At 39.2% G+C, this 18,703-nt stretch overlaps 1 protein-coding gene and 1 long non-coding RNA gene across 2 annotated transcripts in view; both read right to left on the reverse strand.

Moving 5' to 3' along the window:
* Positions 1-2,345: 2,345 nt before the first annotated feature.
* On the reverse strand, positions 2,346-3,326 carry LOC128774277 (uncharacterized). The gene is made up of 2 exons (XR_008418829.1): positions 2,768-3,326; positions 2,346-2,528 (listed from the first exon to the last, which is right to left on the reverse strand). It is a non-coding gene; the product is annotated as an uncharacterized LOC128774277 (long non-coding RNA).
* Positions 3,327-4,027: 701 nt separating this feature from the next.
* Positions 4,028-18,703, reverse strand: part of CRLF3 (cytokine receptor like factor 3) — a 42,729-nt gene continuing 28,053 nt past the window's right edge. The window contains exons 7-8 of the mRNA XM_019423857.2: positions 6,348-6,460; positions 4,028-5,485 (exon numbers count right to left, since the gene is read on the reverse strand). Of these exons, the coding sequence (XP_019279402.1) occupies positions 5,229-5,485; positions 6,348-6,460 (370 nt within the window). The 3' untranslated portion in view covers positions 4,028-5,228. The remainder of the gene's footprint in view (positions 5,486-6,347; positions 6,461-18,703) is intronic.

An 18,703-nucleotide genomic window follows, 5' to 3' on the forward strand; every position in this document is an offset into this window, starting at 1 on the left:
GTGGCTCAGTCGGTTAAGCTTCCGACTTCAGCTCAGGTCATGATCTCCCCGCTTCATGAGTTTGAGCCCCACATTGGGGTCACTGCTGTTGGCGCAGAGCCTGCTTGGGATCTTCTGTGCCCCTCTCTCTCTGCCCCTCTCCCACTGGTTCTCTCTCAAAATAAATAAGCTTAAAAAAAAACAAAAACAAAAATTTGTGGTAAGCTGAAATGGCATAAAGTGAACAATATCCCCCGCTTTCTAAAAGTTCACATTATGCCACGTCACTTTACAAGAAGACCTACCTCAGTGCGTTTTCACTAATGCAAAGAAATCCAAAGAGGATTTATGCTTTTATGAAAAAAACCATTACCGTATTAATGTAGGTATACCTACATATGTATATCTGTAGAAACACACATACACAACATATATATGTAATGTATATGCTATACATATATTAATGTATATATACTGTGTATATCAATTGTGTATGTTATAAACGTGTATTTTTAATATCTAGAACAATTACTAAAGAAGCTACAGAATGAGACACTCAAAAACACTATAGATAAGTCAAAATGGAATTCCAAAATATGTTCAAGCAACCCACAAGAATGCAGAAAACAGAAAACCAGAGAGAACAGAAAACAAAAAAGAAAAGTGGCAAACTTAAATCCTGACAAATCAATAATAACAATTAAATATAAATGGTCTATATAGACCAAACGCAACTCAGAGACTGACGGAGTAAATTAACGACAAAAAACTGTGGCTCAGCTATATGCTATGGGAAACTGACTCCAAATATATTAATATGGAAAAGTTGAAAGCACAGGACAGAAAATATATATCATGTGAACATTAATCAGAGGAAGGCAAGAGAGGCTGGATTCATATACATAAAGTAGACCCCGAAGGAAAGAAAATTATCAGAGAGGGACATTACGAAAAAATGGTCAGTCCACCAAAAAGATACGGCAATCCTAAGTGTGTATTCATAAGACAAAAGAGTTACAAAAGATGTGAGTCAAAAACTGATTGAATAAGAGAAGAAACGGACAAACCCATTATTACAACACCCCCTTCTCAAGAAGTGATAGAGCAACAAGACAGAAAATCAGGAAAGATATATATAGAACTCTACAAGATCAAAACATTCTACTCATTAAGAGTAAGATACGCAGTCTATTTAAGTGCCCAAAGAACATATACCAAAACTGACCATATGCTGGGATATAAGTCAACAAATATGAAATAATGGAAATCATATACACTGTTCTTCAAACACAGTATAATCAAACTAGAAGTCAATAACAGAAAGATGGCAGGAAAATCTCCCAACACTCAGAAACTAAAAACACATTTCTAGGAAGTCCATGGGCTGAAGAGGAAATCTTGAGGGAGGAAAAAAACTGAGTTCAGCAATTTTGCAGGATACAAGATAAACTACAAAGACATATTCTATATATTAGGAATGAACATGTGAAAACCAAAATTAAAAATACAATACCATTTACAATCGCTAAAATAAAATAAAACAAAACACTTAGGTGTCAATGTAACAAAACTTAGCTTGTATGCTGGAAACTACAAAATGCAGGTAAAAGAAATCAAAAACCTAAATGGAAGGAGAAACATACTGTATTCATGGATTGGAAGAATCAACATAGCAAGGATGTCAACTCTTCCCAAATTGATAGGTTTAACACAATGCCTATAGAAATCTCAGCAAGATTTTTTGTAGATATAAACAACATATTCTAAAATCTACATTGGAAGGCAAAGAAACTGGAATACCTAAAACTTCTCTTTCACCTTTTTTCTTTTTTAAGTAATCTCTACACCCAACGTGGGGCTCGAATTCACAACTCCGAGATCAAGAGTAGGATGCTCTACCAACCGAGCCAGCCAGGCGCCCCATTAAAACAACTTTTTAAAAGATGAATAAAAGAGAAGTCAGCCTACCCAATTGTAAAACCTTATATAGCTACAGTAATCACACTGTGTGGTACTGACAGAGGGACAGACCCACAGATCAGTGGAACAAAGAGCCTAGAAACAGGCTCACACAAATATGGCCAACTGATTTTGGACAAAGGGGCAACAGCAGTTCAATGCAGGAAAGACAGCCTTTGCTACAAACGACACTGGAGCAACGGATCAGCCATATGAACAGATATCTTCCTAAGTGAAACTTAACCTTATAAAAAATCAAAATGGATCACAAACATAAATGTAATAGGTTAAGCTCTAAAACTTTCAGGAAAAAACACAGGAAAAACTCTTTGGGGTTCAGGGCTAGGCAGAATTCACAGACTGGAGAGCAAAAGCACAATCACAAAAGGAAAGATTAATAAATTCAATTTCATCAACAGTAGAAACTTTTATTCTGGAAAAGACCCTGGTGTAAGGATGCAAAGACCAGCCAGAGACCAGGTATTTGCAGACCATAAATCCAACAAAGCACTAGCATCTAGAACATATAAAGATAACGTGCTACTCCAACAACTGCTATCATTGATCCCATGGCTGATTCTTTTTTTCAACTTTTTTTTTTTTTTTTTTTTTTTATTTTTGGGACAGAGAGAGACAGAGCATGAACGGGGGAGGGGCAGAGAGAGAGGGAGACACAGAATCGGAAACAGGCTCCAGTCTCCGAGCCATCAGCCCAGAGCCTGACGCGGGGCTCGAACTCACAGACCGCGAGATCGTGACCTGGCTGAAGTCGGACGCTTAACCGACTGCGCCACCCAGGCGCCCCCCCATGGCTGATTCTTATCTACACCTGAGGCTTTCCCCGTAGTGTCCACTCTTCCCAGGAGCACAACGGTTATGAGTAGGGGCTCCAGACCTAATCGGGTCTGGGCTAGGATCCTGACTAGGCTAGTTACTAGTCTTGACCTTAGACAAATTAGTTCACATCTCTTGTGCCTAAGTTCTATTGTCTCTAAAGTAGAATAACAGTAATAACAGTACAGTATATATCATGTGGATTAAATGAGATAATAAATGTATTTTGAAAATTCAGCATTGTGCCTGGCACGTAGTAGGGGCTCAATAAAGATCAAGTCTTATTATCGTTTTAATTATCATCACCCAAACTCTCTCATCCCTCCAAGCATACAAATAGATTTGGAATACTGGGCTCCTTTATCTGTTTAAACAGAATGAGTTGGCTTTTAACAAAATCTTATGTTCACAGTTCAAGGGGGCAAAAAAAAAAAGCAGGGGCACCTGGCTGGCTCTGTCACAGTGGAGTATGAGACTCCTGATGCGAGACTGCTGGTGCAAGCCCCACACTGGGTGTAGAGATTACTTAAAACCTTTTTTTAAAAACTCTTATTATTTTTTAAAGTTTATTTATTTATTTTGGGGGGGGGGCTAGGGGGAGAGAGAGAGAGAGAGAGAGAGAGAGAGAGAGAGAGAGAGAGAGAGAGAGAAAGAGAAAGAATCCGAGGCAGGCTCCACACCGTCAGCACAGAGCCCAACGTGGGGCTCGAACTCACAAACCAGGAGATCATGACCCGAGCTGAAACTAAGAGTCAGACACTTAGCTTGACTGAGCCACCCAGGCATCCCCAAAAATAAAATCTTAAAAAAACAAAACAAAACAAAAAAAACCCGCAGTATTTAAAGTAGCTTCAGAGTTGAAATTTTGCAATCCACTCCTATCTAGAATTAAGTCAGGTTTTAGTCATTTTTGTGAAAAGGCAGATTCTAAGGATATAAATGTAAGATGTCGCCCTCCTGCAGAGGATAAGAAATAATGAGGTTCAATAACGAACTGACAAATGAAGGAAATGAGATGAAGAAAATAACCCATCCATATTCATTCAATCCAACTTTTACTGGACACACGTTATATGTCAGGCACGATGCTCAGTATCAGATACACAGAAGATAAAGCCTAAGTAACCTGACAACAAGTTACAGTGATATTTGCATTAAAATGACTAGAGACACAAGAAATCCTTTCCTCCCTCTACTTAAAAGTAAAGATTAAAATTGGATTCATCACATCTCACAGAAGAAAAAAATACACACATTTAACTTTGAGGTTTTTATTTTGTTTCAGACAGCTGGACGAGACATCTACACTGTAGCACATCTTCTTAACGGTCACTAAACAGGTGAAAGCAACTTACTTGTATATAAAAAGGCAAGGGAAAAAGGTCATGATTGTCCAACAGGGAATGCGAATCCCCAAATAAATTATCTTACAAAAATATCAAACTTGCGTTTCCACATTTCTACTGTTAAAAATGAAGGAAAAAAATTCACATTAAAAAAAATCTGTAGGCTGGTATAGCAAGTTAAGCTAATCATTTTTACACACTAAGTCCTTCAAATAAATATTTTAAACAAATTGAAGTTTTCCAAAAAATAGGTCAAGTATTTAGCCTATATATGTTTGGTCCACTAACAGACCGTTTATAAAACTGATATTAAACTGGACTGTAGCTCATACCCTATCAGGAGTAACACATACATCACTGAGGCTGGACATGCACATGTGCACATGACATACGTGTGAATGGCCACTGCTGTGCGTACTACTTCGTAGTTTTACCCTGTAAAAATCCTCCAAACTATCATGAATCGAACTGCAAGGAAAGAAAAAAGCAAGTACTTGCCTATTGTAGACATGTGCTCAGTAATTTAAAAAAACACAAAACCTATCACGCTTTTGGGACTTCAAGATCACTGAACAGGAGATAAAATTCAATACTGCTTACAGATACGTGAATATGGACAGCATACTCAACACTCACGTGGAGAGCACACAAGTGAAGGCATATTACAGAACTCTGGCCTCTGGCTGGTCTAGTCCTGTTGTTTTATCCTAAAGTCTTACATGGCCTTGGATCCTTAAAAGATAGAGGTTTAATAAAATAATGTTACACTAGGTTTTTCTGTTCTAATAACCAGCTTTTAAAGAAGTACAGTAGAAGGGTACAGGGCTTTCTGTATCTCCTCATACTTTAAAAGCCAATTTGATTTTTATCGTGATGTTGATATTCCAATTAACACTACGCTAAAAGTAAAACTGACTGCACTACGGTTTTGTCCACAATAGTCAAATCTTTTCTTGCTAAAATGTTCCAAATAAATCCAGTAAACAATTTCCATTTTCAATGGCTTAACTGAGAGATGAATCTAACAATTTTTTTAACCAATTTCGACTAAACTGAGCTGAGGACAGCTACATTTAAAACCCTGCAAACCAAAGCCAATCATCCAAAAATCTAGAACACCAACACTTTCCATCCAGGATAGAAAAAGGAGCATCCAAAATAAAGAGAACCACAAGATTGATCCAGTAGCCAATCAAAAACCACTTCTCTGTTATTCGAACTAATAGTTACTCGAAGCTTGAAGTTTCCTCCTTCGTTATTATTGGTGGATCCTAGAGTCACAGCTTCAATGTCAAATGTGACAGTGGACCCAGAAGTAACTGCTGGCAACTGATTAGTCATTTCTTTTCCATTTACAAAAACTGCACCTAAAATGTTAAGGTAAAGAGTCATTTACATGTGAGCAATAATGAAGAAATGAAACGGATTCTAGATTACTGATAACACAGCTAATTTCCTAAGTCACATCAAGAAAACATTCTGGAACGCCAACTGGTCAAAGAGAATGCATCTCAATATGTTAATTAACCGCCATCCCCAAGGCAGGAGAAAAAGTTAAAGCTTTAATCACATTTCAGAGTTCTGGTCGAGGGTGCTACTCTTTTAGAACAGAGACTGAGTTTCCAATGTGGATGGGATCAAAAGAAACTTGACTCCATTACAAGATTACATCCTGTGAAACAGAAAGACTGTTGTTGCACGTGAAAATAAAGAGTCTTTTTCTACCTACTGCTTGACCCATACCAGGAAATATTAACACATCTTCAGAGGGGATTTTAAAAGTGTGATTACGGTAGAGTAAGGGGCCAAAGAACCCTACGGAGATAAAACAAATTAAGTCAACACTCTCTTCGGTTCATCGATCTGTGTTGAATTTAGATGCCCTATATACACAGAATCCAGAGGTAGACTCCCTGGTGCAGATCCCACAGTCACCTCTAAGCTAAGGGAGTTTAAGCTGGTCACTTAACCTCTCTGTGGCTCAGTTTTCATCATCTATAAAATGGGTATACTACGACTCCCCACTTCAACAAGTTGTTAAAAGGATTAAATAATTTACTATTTATAAAGGGAACAGAATAATGCCTGGTACGTAGTAGCCATATAGGTATGTCATAAAGACTTGAACTTTCTCGTGTCCTGCTACAAATGCGTGATGTTGGAATAGGTTCAGATGTTACCACAGTAATTCATGTATTTCAAAGAGGAGAGCAGTTGTGTCTCTCTTACCATTTGTACTAATGCACACTGCTTGGTCACGCTGCAGAGAGTCATAGCCATTCTGTTTTTCTGCACACACTCCTATACTGTCTCTTCTGTCTGGTTGGCCCACAGTCTCAACTCTGTAAATGAGGGAGAAAGTCATTAATCTTTTTTTTTTTTAATATGATCTCTAACAGTTACTAAGGTGAAAAAGAACAATGTCATCATAATTGCTCTTAGTAATAGCTAACAATGATTCAGCACTTCCTAAATTCCAGGCACTATTCTAAACATTCTGTATCTATCTGCCAATCACCTCATTCGATTCACATAACAAGCCATGAGGTAGGTAGTGCCTCATTATTACCATACCCATTTTATATGTGAGAAGAAACAGGATTAAAAAGAGGCTAAATACCCTGACCCCGATCGCCTGGCTGAGTGCTGGGCCTGTGATGGCAACTCAGGCATTCGAATTGCAGGGTGTACGTTAACTACTTACAGCTGTGATGACGCATTTCCATTTTCTGTTCTGGCTCTGGACATATATTATAGAAAGCCTGTCATGTCATACTTGCCATTATAGTAAATGTGACTGTTACTGCCATCACCTAAACCTTGAACGTGAGAGTGTAAGCAATGGTTTGATTACTGTTTGTCAAGTTTTTAAAGCCTTTAAAAAATAGACACTCTAGTCTTTATCGAATGGATAATATAGTTACGAACATACTTTGCTTGGAGGACTTCATGTGTGGAAAGTTGAAGCATTTCTTTTTGTGTTTTAGTCTCAAAATACATCATCATGCCCTCCAGAAATAGGAAACTTAAATATATAAAGTCAACCTATATCTCTACCACCAGATGCATCTTTCCCTCTGTTCCAGAAAGCCAGACTTTGCAAGGACAGAAAAAGAAAAATTAGCAAGGAACAAGATGTAGCTTTACCACGGGAAGAGGTGATGATTTCTAGTCAGCAGAGCCTCAAAATGTCTTATGTTGCCAAGTGGCAAATATGCAAGATCAAGATAAATACGTAGGCAGGTTTCTGAAGTCACTGCACTTGTGAACTGGCGGCAGTCTTAAAGAGGACAGTGACGTCACCGTTACAGCAGAATTGGGAGTCCCAGTCCTCACTCTACCACAGAAACATGGCTTTCACAATGATACTCAGAAACACCTTTCTGAGCGCTCCAGAATCCAGTTAAGAAGTGGCAGTACCCCCGGGGGGCACAACGCTGAAAACAGCTACACTGCAATGGGTAACAAGAGACATTTCACTTTCCCAAGTCAGTCCCTCTTCCAAGCTATCACAGCTCAATGCCTGGTAAGAACACCTGGCTTCTGACTTTTTCTTTGGGGGGGGGGGGGGAGAGGGAGGGAGGAAGGGAGGGAAGGAGGGAGGGAGGGAGGGAGGGAGGGAGAGAGGGAGGGAGGGAGGGAGAGAGAGAGAGAGAGAGAGAGAGAAGTGAAGGATTAATCCAGCATTCTATTTTTTTTTTTTTAATGTTTATTTTTAAGGGAGAGAGAGACTGAACACGAGCAGGAGAGGAGGAGAGAGAGGGAGGCACAGAATCTGAAGCAGGCTCCAGGTTCCGAGCTGTCAGCACGGAGCCCGACATGGGGCTCGAACCCACAAACCACGAGATCATGACCTGAGCTGAAATCGGATGCTTAAACAACTGAGCCACCCAGGCGCCCCATAATCCAGCATTCTAACTCTTTGGAAGGTTGCCTGAAGGACTAATTTCTGTGATGCCTCATTTGGAGAACTGACAGAGTGAGCATAGTATGGCTTCCCAAATGCTGCAAAGAGCAAAGAAATGTGAGTGGTGTGACTGGGAGAAGGTTCATAACTTCAGGCTTCTCTCCCTCGCGAGGAAGGGAGAAGAGGCGAATGTGCTTCTGCACCAACTTTTCATAGGGCTGCTCAAGGCAATGGTATCTGTCTCACTTGATGTGGGCACTGCTGGGGAGCTGGCGGGCTCTGGATACCTGGCGGCTACTGAGTACAAGAAAGAGGCAGGCGGCTTGCTGCTGTCACATCAGAGAACAGCCGTGGCACCAACAGGCACCAGAGGGAGCAAGAGACTATGAGCTCCAGAAAGACCCGCAACACTCAGCCCAAGAAAGTCACGTTCTCCCCAAAAAAAGGTTTCCGAGGCCCCCAGAATCTCTAGCTGGGTTCATGTGCGAGGGTCACCTCCTATACAAAACCAGATCATAAAAACTGTGAGAGGTGCTGTTTTCTCATGTGTACAGATCCCAACACAACATTATAGGACATATAAAGAAGCTGGGAAAAAAGACCCAAACAAAAAAACAAAATAGGTCTCAAAAATATCCAAATAATTCAAAACAACCATCATAAAGATGCTCTACAAGCCCAAGAAAATAAGACACGAACAAAATGAGAATACCAACAAAGAGATGAAAAATACAAAAAATAACCAAACAGGTATTTTGGAGCTGAAGAATACAGTAAGACCTGAAAACTTCACAAGAGGAGTGCAATATCACACAATCAAGCAGAAGAAAAAAACATCAAAATACAGGTCTTTTGAAATTATCCAATCACAGGGAAAAAAAGCATGAAGAAAGTCTAAGAGACTTACAGGAGAAGAGAAAGGGGCATTGTTTCATTTAAGGAAACAATGGCTAAACACTTCCCAGATAGGAAGTTTTGGGAAGAAGCAGCCTACTGGACACCAACTAGGATGAACCCAAGAGAGCACGCTGAAACACATTACAAACTGTCCAAAGTCAAAGACACAGCGTTTAAAAGCGACTCATCATGTACAAGGAAGCTCACATAAGACTATCAGTGGATTTCGAAGTCCAAACCTTGCAGGCAAGAAAGGAATGAGGTGATACACTCAAAGTGCTTAAAGGAAAAAAAATTCTGCCAACCAAGAATACAATATCTCAAAACTGTCCTTTAGAAAAATGAGGAAGAAATAGGCATCCCTACAAAAGCTGAGGGAGGTCATCCACAGGAGACTTGCCTTACAAGAAATGCTAGAAGGAATCCTTCACGTTGAAATGAAAAGACTGTAAATAGCAACATGAAAGTATGTGAAAGTATAAAGCTCCCTGGTAAAGGTAAATATATAAACATAGAACACCATAATACTGTAATGGTGGTGGATAAATCACTTTTAATTCTGGTGTAGAAGTTAAAAGGCAAAAGATAAAAAATAATATAACTAAAAGATGTTAATGGATATACAATATGAAATGATGTATTTATGACATCAATGACATACAGTGTGGGAGTTGTTATCAGCTTAAAAGAGATTGTTATGACTATAAGCTGTTTTATGTAAGCCCCATGCTAACCACAAAGACAATACTTTCAGAAGACACACTGAAGAAAATAAAAAAGGAATCAAAGCATGTCACTACAAAAAACAAAAACACAAAACAATAAAACACAAAGGATGGCAGCAAGAGAAGAAGAGAAACACAAAGCTACAAGCAATGACAGAAAGCAATGACAAAATGGCAATAATAAGTCCTTCTCTATCAATAATCACTTTAAACATAAATGGATTGGAGCACCTGGGTGGCTCAGTCAGTTGAACAGCTGACTCTTGATTTCGGCTCAAGCAATGATCCCAGGATCATGGGATCGAGCCCCACATACGCTAAGCATAGAGCCTGATTATGATTTTCTCTTTCTCTCTCCCTCTATCCCTCCATCGCGTGCTCTGTCTCTAAAATAAAAATTAAAAAATCTAAATGGATTAAACTCTCCCACTGGAAAGATTGGAGTGGCTGATGAATATAAAAGATCCAGATACTCCATACAAATGGTAAGCAAAAGACAGCAGAGACGGCCATACTTCTATCAGACAAAATAGACTTTTATGTCACAAAATAACAAAAGAGGCAAAGAAAGACATTATATAATTTAAAAGGGTCAACTTACCAGGAAGAGATAACAATTGTAAACATATGTGCACCCAACATCAGATCAAATATAGAAAATGAACAATGAGAGAACTGAAGAGAAAAACAGTTACACAATAATAGTAGGAGATTTCAATATCCCATTTTTAAGAAAACAGAACATCCAGACAGAAAATCGATAAGGAACAGAGGATTTGAACACTGTAAACCAAAAGAATGTAATAGACATATACAGAGCATTTTACCCAAGAGGAGTAGAATGAATACATGTTCTCCACAAACACATGTGGAACATTCTCCTGGAATCATCATGTTAGGTCAACAAGTCACGACAAATTTAAGAATACTGAAATCACACTACCTACATTTTCTGACCACAACAGAATGAAACTAGAAATTAACGGCAGAAGGAAAACTAGAAAGTTTGAGTACTGTCATGCTAGAGGGCCAGGTATCCCACAGAACAATGGAAGCTTCACGTTTGGAACCCCTCAGACCTTGCACTATGGGTCTCTCCCTTTGGTGGATTCGCATTTGTATCCTTTTGCTGTAACAAAACTCTCATCATAGTGTAGTGCTTTCCTAAGTTCTGTGAGTCATCCTAGCAAATTACAGAATTTGAGGGTGGTCGTGGGAACCCTGGGATTTGTAGTTTTCCATGTAGTTAGAAGTGAGGGGAGGCCTTGGAGACCCCTAAACTTGCAGCTGGTACCTAAAGTGAGGCTACGCTTTTTTTTTTTTAATGTTTGTTTGCTTAGAGAACTTGAGCAGAGGAGGGGCAGAGAAAGAGGGAGAGAGAGAGAGAATACTAAGCAGGCTCCACACTGTCAGTGCAGAGCCCAATGTGGGGCTCGATCTCACAAAGTGTGAGATCATGACCTGAGCTGAAATCAGGAGTCGGACGCTTAACTGACTGAGCCACCCGGGCTCCCCTGGAGGACTATGCTTTTAACCTTGTGTCTGGCCAACTTGTTGCAAGTATACATTTTTTTAGTTATTAAACATTTTAAACCAAGAATTCAATTAAAATGTCTTGAAATTAATTAAAGATAGTAATACAGAAAAGGTCCTCAATGCAGTGAGAAAAAAGAAATCCTAGGAAGAAAAAAACCCTCCTAATTTGAATAAATCACAAAGTAATTCCTAAAAGCATCTTACCAAAACAGCACGTAATAAATAAGACCAGCACAGCATAAAAAGTTTACAAAAGTTGCTCTGAAAATGGAATGAACCAGGAAAGTAAATAGTCAATATGCCTGAAACACAGAATTATTTTCATAGTTCACTAAGAAATAGAACGTAAGTTTAAAATCACTGAATTTTTAAATTACAAGACAAGTAGGGAGGACATTATATCCTAAAAAAACTACTGTAGGTGTTCTTTCACATAACAAGTTTTGTAAGAAACTATATAAGAAAGAAAACTACAGGGCAAATGGGTGGCTTGGTCAGTTAAGCGTCCGACTCTTGATTTCAGCTCAGGTCACGATCTCACGGTTCGTGGGTTCGAGCACAAAGCCACTAGAAATGCATCCACTGCATAGACGAAAGTAGTAGAAAGTCCTAGGCAAAATATTCTGAGAAAGAACAGGGCCACAAAGAGGAGCAATTTCGATGGCAACAAGAAAGCTAATCTATTATCCCTATTATTCTGCACTTTGGCTAACTTTGATTGCGTTTAAGTGACACTCTTTTTATTATACAACCTCAAACTTTTTTCTTCACAGTGAATGCTTGGACAAAAATCCAAAACTTCAGTTGCATCGCTAAGAAATATATGAAAAATACCCAGCTTTATGATAAACAGAAGAAATAAAATAAAGTTTTTGTTTTGGCCTAGCAGCTGCAGATGGAATAAAAACAGCCAGGTCTGCAGCGACATGAGTACCTCACACACTGCTGGGAGGCCTGCAAGTGCTTCCAGAACATAGCCAGTCAGTCTGTGTGTCACTAACAGGAAGACTGGCCCAAGAAGAGAGAATGAGCTCTGTGTCGACAAAGAGGGTCATGGCACGGCTTGACACGTCAGGAGTAAGAGAAAGAAGGGATGCCTTGTCAAGTCATGGCAAAGAAGGATTTTTGAAATATATTTGAAATAGAAATACGTTCCTTACCATACAAATCCTAAAATAGCTTTTATCCTGTCTCAAAACAAAACTGGTAACTTGAATAGTCCTTTATTATAGAAATTGGAAATCTTCCAACAAAGAAAATTCTAGGATGGTTAACTGGTGAACTCTACCAAACACTTAAGGAAGAAATAATACCAATTCTACACAAACAGTTCTGGACACAAAAGAGGAAGAAACACTTCCCCATCTCACTTTGTGAGGTTAGCCAAAACCAAAACCAAGGACATCGTAAGCAAAAAAGACAAATATCTCTCTCATGAAGAGACATAAAAATCCCCTATATTAAAAAATATATATATATTAAAAATCAAATTTAGTGCTAAAGTATATATAAAGAATAGCACATGACTCAGTGGAGTTTCTCTGGGGAATGTAAAGCTGGTTCAATGTTCAAAAATCTATCACTGTAATTCCCCATATTAACAGAAAAAAAACTGATTACCTTAATAGATGTATAAAAATAACTAGACCAAATGAAACACTCATTTATGGATAAAATTCTCAGCAAACCACAACCAGAAAGGAACTTTCTTAACCTGATAAAAGGTATCTACAAAAAACCTGGTGCACCCGGCTGGCTCAGTCAGGAGAGCATGCAACTCTGGATCTCGAGGTTTTAAGTGGGAGCCCATGATGGGTGTAGCGATTACTTAAAAATAAAATCTTAGGGGTACCCAAGTGGCTCAGTCAGTTGAGCACCCAACTCTTGATTTTGGCTCAGGTCATGATCTCACAGTTCGTGAGATCCAAGCCCCATGTGAGGCTCTGCTCTGTTAGCACAGAGCCTGCTTGGGATCCTCTCCCTCCCTCACTCTCTGCCCCTCCCCTGCACACATTCTCTCTCCCTCTCTCTCAAAATTAATAAATGTAAAAAACATAATTTATATAAAAAAACAAGTCTTAAAAAGCCCTCAAACCTACAGCTACCATTCATACTTAATGTGAAAGACTGAAGGCTTTTTTTCAACACTGCTATTCAGAATCATACTTCCTAGCCAGTGTGATGAGGCAAAAAAAAAAAAAAAAAAAAAGAGAGAGAAATGACAAAATACTGATGAAAGACATCGTTTAAAAAACTAAATTGGGGCACCTGGGTGGCTGAGGTGGCTCAGTTGGTTAGGCATTTGACTTTGGCTCAGGTCATGGTATCATGGTTTCGTGAGTTCGAGCCCCGCATCCGGCTCTGTGCCGACTGGCAGCTCAGAACCTGCAGCTTGCTTCAGAGTCTGTATCTTCCTCTCTCTGCCCTCCCCCACTTGTGCTCTGTCTCTGTCTCTCAAAAATAAATAAACATTAAAAAAAGTTAAACAATAAAATCAAAATGTTGTCTTAAAAAAAAGAAACTAAATTAAGAAATATACCATAACCAGGGGTGCCTGGGTGGCTTAGTTGGTTGAACCAACTCTTGATTTCGGCTTGGGTCATAATCTCATGGTCTGTGAGACTGAGCCCTGCATCACACTCTGCGATGACAGTGCCAAGCCTGCTTAGGATTTTCTCTCTCCCTCTCTCTCCACCTCTCCTCTACTCAAGCTCACTTACTCTCAAAAAAAAAAAAAAAAGGAAAGAAAGAAATATACCATATCCATAGATTGGAACAATCAGAATATTAAAATACCAATTACTCCCAAACTGATTTATACATTCAAGGCAATCTCAATCAAAATCCCAGGAAAAAAATTTTTCTTAGAAATGGACAAGCTGAATCTAAAGTTAAATAGAAAGACACAGGAACCAGAATAACCAAAATAAAGAAAGAATAAAGTTGGAAAAAATCACATTACTTGATTTGATGACTTACTATAAAGCTACAGTAATCAAGATTTTAGTTCTGGGAAAGGAGAACACATAAATCAATGAAACAGTCCAGAAAAAGTTCCCCACACTGTCAACTGATTTTTGACAAAGGTGAAAGGCAGTTCAATGGATAGAGGACAGTCTTTTCAACAAATAGTGCAGGGACTACTGGACCAGATGCAAAACAAACACAATTCAACTCATATTTCACACATTATACTAAAAGTAACTCAAAATAGCTCAGAGATCTAAATGTAAAATTTAAAAATATAAAGTGTCTAGAAGAAAACATAGGAGACCTTATGACCTTGCATTTGGGCAAAGATTTCTTGGATACAACACCAAAAGTACTAGATGAACTGGTGAATTGTATTTCATCAAAATTAACAACTTCTCCACAAAAGACATTGCTAAAAGCCTCAGACTGCTAAAAAATATTTTCAAGACATATACTTAACAAAACCTTATATTCATCAAATTTCAGTAATAAAAAAAATCTTTTTAAACAGACAAGTGTCTTGAAAAGACACTTCACCAATGGAGATACATAAATGGCCAATAAGTGAACACATGAAAAGATGCTATCTTTTAGCTATCAAAGAAAAGAAAATTAAAACCACAGTGAGGTACAACTACATGATATAGACTAGCTGAACTTAACAGCCAAAAGTGGGGACGCCTGGAGCTCAGTTGGTTAAGCATCAAACTCTTAATTTTGGTTCAAGTCATGATCTCATGGTTCAAGATCACGACCGTGATCATCGGGCTCTGTGCGGACAGGGCAGAGCCTGTTTGGGATTCTTTCTCTCTGTCCCCTGCTCTCTGGCTCTCAAAATAAATAAACAAACTTAAAAAAAAAAAAAAAAAGCACAAATGGAGAACCTGGGTGGCTCGGTCTTAAGCATCCAAGTCATGATTTTGGCTTATGTCATGATCTCATGTTTGTGAGATTGAGCTCGAAATGGGGCTCTGCACTGGGCATGAAGCTTGCATAAGATCTTTCTCTCCATCTCCCCTGCCCCTCTCTCCTGCTCACTTGTGTGTTTGCTCTCCTTCTCTCTCAAAAAAAAAAAAAAAAAAAAAAAAAAGAAAAGAAAAAGAAAAAGAAAAAGAAGAACCAATACAACTGACAATACCAAATACCAACAAGGATGAAGAACAACTGAAAATCTCATATGTGCTGGAGGGAATGTAAAATGGTTACAGCCATTCTGGAACACAGTTTGACAGTTCATTAGACAGATAAGTAAACACAGTATGACCCAGCAATTGCCATCGAAGATATTCATTTACTTAAGAGAAATGGAAGCTTGTGTTCACAGAGAAACCTGTAGACAAATGTTTAAAGAGGCTTTCTTATGGCCCCAAATTGGAAACAACTCATGTCTTTCAACTAGTAAATAAACTGATATATCCACACGATAAAATAATAATAAAGGACTAAACTGCACATACTACATACATATATAATAGAGAGAGAGAACTCCATATTATTAATATATCACTCCATTTGTAGGACATTCTGAAATGGCAAAATTATACAAACAGAAAACAAATCAGTAGTTGACAGGGAGAGGCGGGGTTAACACAAGAGATAACACAAGGGAATATTACGAAGTGATGAGATTGTTTTGTACCTGATTGTGGCAGCGGATACATGACTCAACACATTTGTCAAAACTCAGAACTGTACTACAAAAAGACTTTTCTTTTTCATGTTTATTTTTGAGAGTGAGAGAGAGAGACAGAGACAAGTGCAAGCCGGGGCGGGGGGGGGGGGGGGGGGGGGGCGGTACACAGAGAGAGAGGCAGACACAGAATCCGAAGCAGGCTCCAGGCTGTCAACACAGAGCTGGATGTGGGGCTCGAACCCACAAACTGTGAGATCATGACCTGAGCTGAAGTCAGATGCTCAACTGACTGAGCCACCCAGGCACCCCGACTTTTTTTTTTTAATTATAAGCTCTACACCCAATGTGGGGGCTGCACTCACAACCTGAGCCAGCCAGGCACCCCAAGACTGATTTTTACTTCCGTAAAATTTTAAAAAGTGAAAAAACTGCCCATATACATATAAGAACGTTACTTGATCCAGACTGCTTTATGAAACCTTCAAGGAAGAGATAATCTATCACGTAAAATTAAAAAATGAAACAAAACAAAAAAACAGAAAGAAAACAGGGAGGAAAGATCACCCAATTATTTCATGAGGCTCTTATAATCTTGACACACAAATTGTAAGAGAAAAATTACAGGCTAATTTCATTCATGAATATAGATTAAATTAAAAAAAATAAAAATAGCACCAAATTCAAACCAGTACTGTGAAACAGAAAGCAATACCATCAGGTAGGATTTATCCCAGGAATGCAGAGTTAATTTAACATTGGAACACCTATTCACAGGGCACCTGGGTGGCTCAGCGTCCGTCCGATTTCAGCTCAAGTCATGGTCTCATGGTTTGTGAGTTGGAGCCCCCCACTGGGCTCTCTGCTACCAGCATAGAGGCCACTTGGGATCCTCTGTCCCCCTCTCTCTCTGCCCCACCCCCATGTGTGTGCACGTTCATTCTTTCTCTCAAAAATAAACAAACATTAAAAAAAAAAAGAACATCTCCTGGTGCACATCACTGCAGTAAGAGTTTGAGAGTGGGCAGAGAGATGCAGAGAAGATACGTAACAAAGTTCTACAGCCATTACTGATTTTAAAAAATCAAGATAAATTAGAAATAGAAACTTTCATTTCAGAAATGTTTCTTGAATTGTATTTTAAGGTGTTATGTTCCCACGGTTCTGATTTCCTTTCTCAGGGCCTCTAATTACATTTGCTGGATCTCTTTTTGCTTATCTCTTTTCTTTCATTTTCTCTTGAATCCCTTTTTGATTTTTGTTTCACTTTGCTCATTTTTCATTACTGTCCCTGCTTCCCATGCTATCAATCTCCTTTGTGCTTCTTGTAATTTGGTCTTGATTTCTGAAATAGTGCCTTTTTCTTCTATCTCTCTGCTAAGTTCTGGCAGCTAGCATTTCATAGATTCCTGCTCTCTGTGCATCACCTCCTGCTATTCAGCCATCTCTTCCCTGAGTTCTTGTATTTAATCTTTGTAATCTTCCTTCATAACTGTGATTAATTTTTTTTTTTTAATTAAGGTTGAAACACTGAATACAGTTTTCTCTTCGTTTCTGGCAATTATTTTTGCTGGGGTTTCATTATCTATAGAAAAGATTTGCCGATCTTTTTCATTTCTTTCCCTTATCCTATCTTTGTATAGATACCGTGGACATTCACTTCGTGTTGCTCGTATTAATGCATCGGGTTCCTGTAATAGGAGGGATGAAGGGGGTGGGTGGGAAACCCGGGTAACTCTCAGCTTTACAGCTCTGTGGCCTGTCATCCCCCCACTGCTGCAGAAATACACTGCCTCATAATGTGGCTCCTCTATTAGTCCTGTCTCCTCTGACACTCAAGACCTAATGTGTTTCGAAACAGCTTCTACTGCCAGACTTCAGCTTCTGTGGTTTCTTCAAAGGCTGCTTCACAGACCACTGACCATGGTCACCACTTGCTTAAGATCAAGCATTTTAAACTTGCTCAGGCATTTTCCACATCTTTTCTCTCTGCTTCCTCAATCAGAGCACTGAGGCACTGTTCAGTCCTAGCCCTATTTACAGTCTCCAGGGTGGGGCCTTCTCCTTTCGGGATTGAATATTTGGAGATTTCTACGATCGGCACCTCCACGCTAATCATTTTTTTTTTTTTTTCCCCTCAGCAAACTGTCATGATTTCCTCAGTGGACTTCCTGCCTATCTGCGGCTTCGGAAGTCTTTAGACCTAATTTGGAATTGAGTTTTCTGTATCTTAGTTTTGTTGAAAAAGCACTCACGGGTCCTCCTACCTCTATTCTCCTTATTACTCCAAAAAGTTTCTGTGAGTGGAAAAGATTCAAAACTAAGGTGCCACCACATAGGCACTGGTCGCAGAAGCTCTCATGGTCTCTTTTGAGCCCTCTCACCAAGGCTTCTCCACAACGTCCCTGGAACCGTTCATGTCAGGTCACCAACAGACATCCACACTGCAAACCCAGAAGTCAATTCTCAGTCTTTTTCTTACCTGGTGGATCAGTGCCGTCTGACATGACTGAGCCCACACTACCTCCTCTTTGAAACACTTCCTTCACTTGACTTCTAGGACACCGCATCCACTGGTTCCTCCTCCTCAGAGTCCTTTGATGGCTTTCTTCCCTCCCCAGCCGCTAAATGTTACAACCCTTCAATGTTCTCTGTCTACACTCACTCCTTGGTTGATCTCACCCAGTCTCATGGCTTTAAATTAAATACTCATCTACAATCTAAAAACTCTCAAGTTAGTATCTCCAGCCTGGGTCTCTCCACTGAATTCCAGATTTCTGTATCCAGCTGTCTATCCACATCTTTACTTGTATGTGCAGTAAGGAACTCAAACTTACTAATTTGTGAAAGAACAAACTGATATTCACTCAGAAACACACTCTAATTGCCTCTTACATACCTCAGTAAATGACAATTC

The sequence above is a fragment of the Panthera pardus genome, unplaced genomic scaffold (assembly GCF_024362965.1).
Source record: "Panthera pardus isolate Hobbes unplaced genomic scaffold, ASM2436296v1 HiC_scaffold_3, whole genome shotgun sequence".
Lineage (NCBI taxonomy): Eukaryota > Metazoa > Chordata > Mammalia > Carnivora > Felidae > Panthera > Panthera pardus.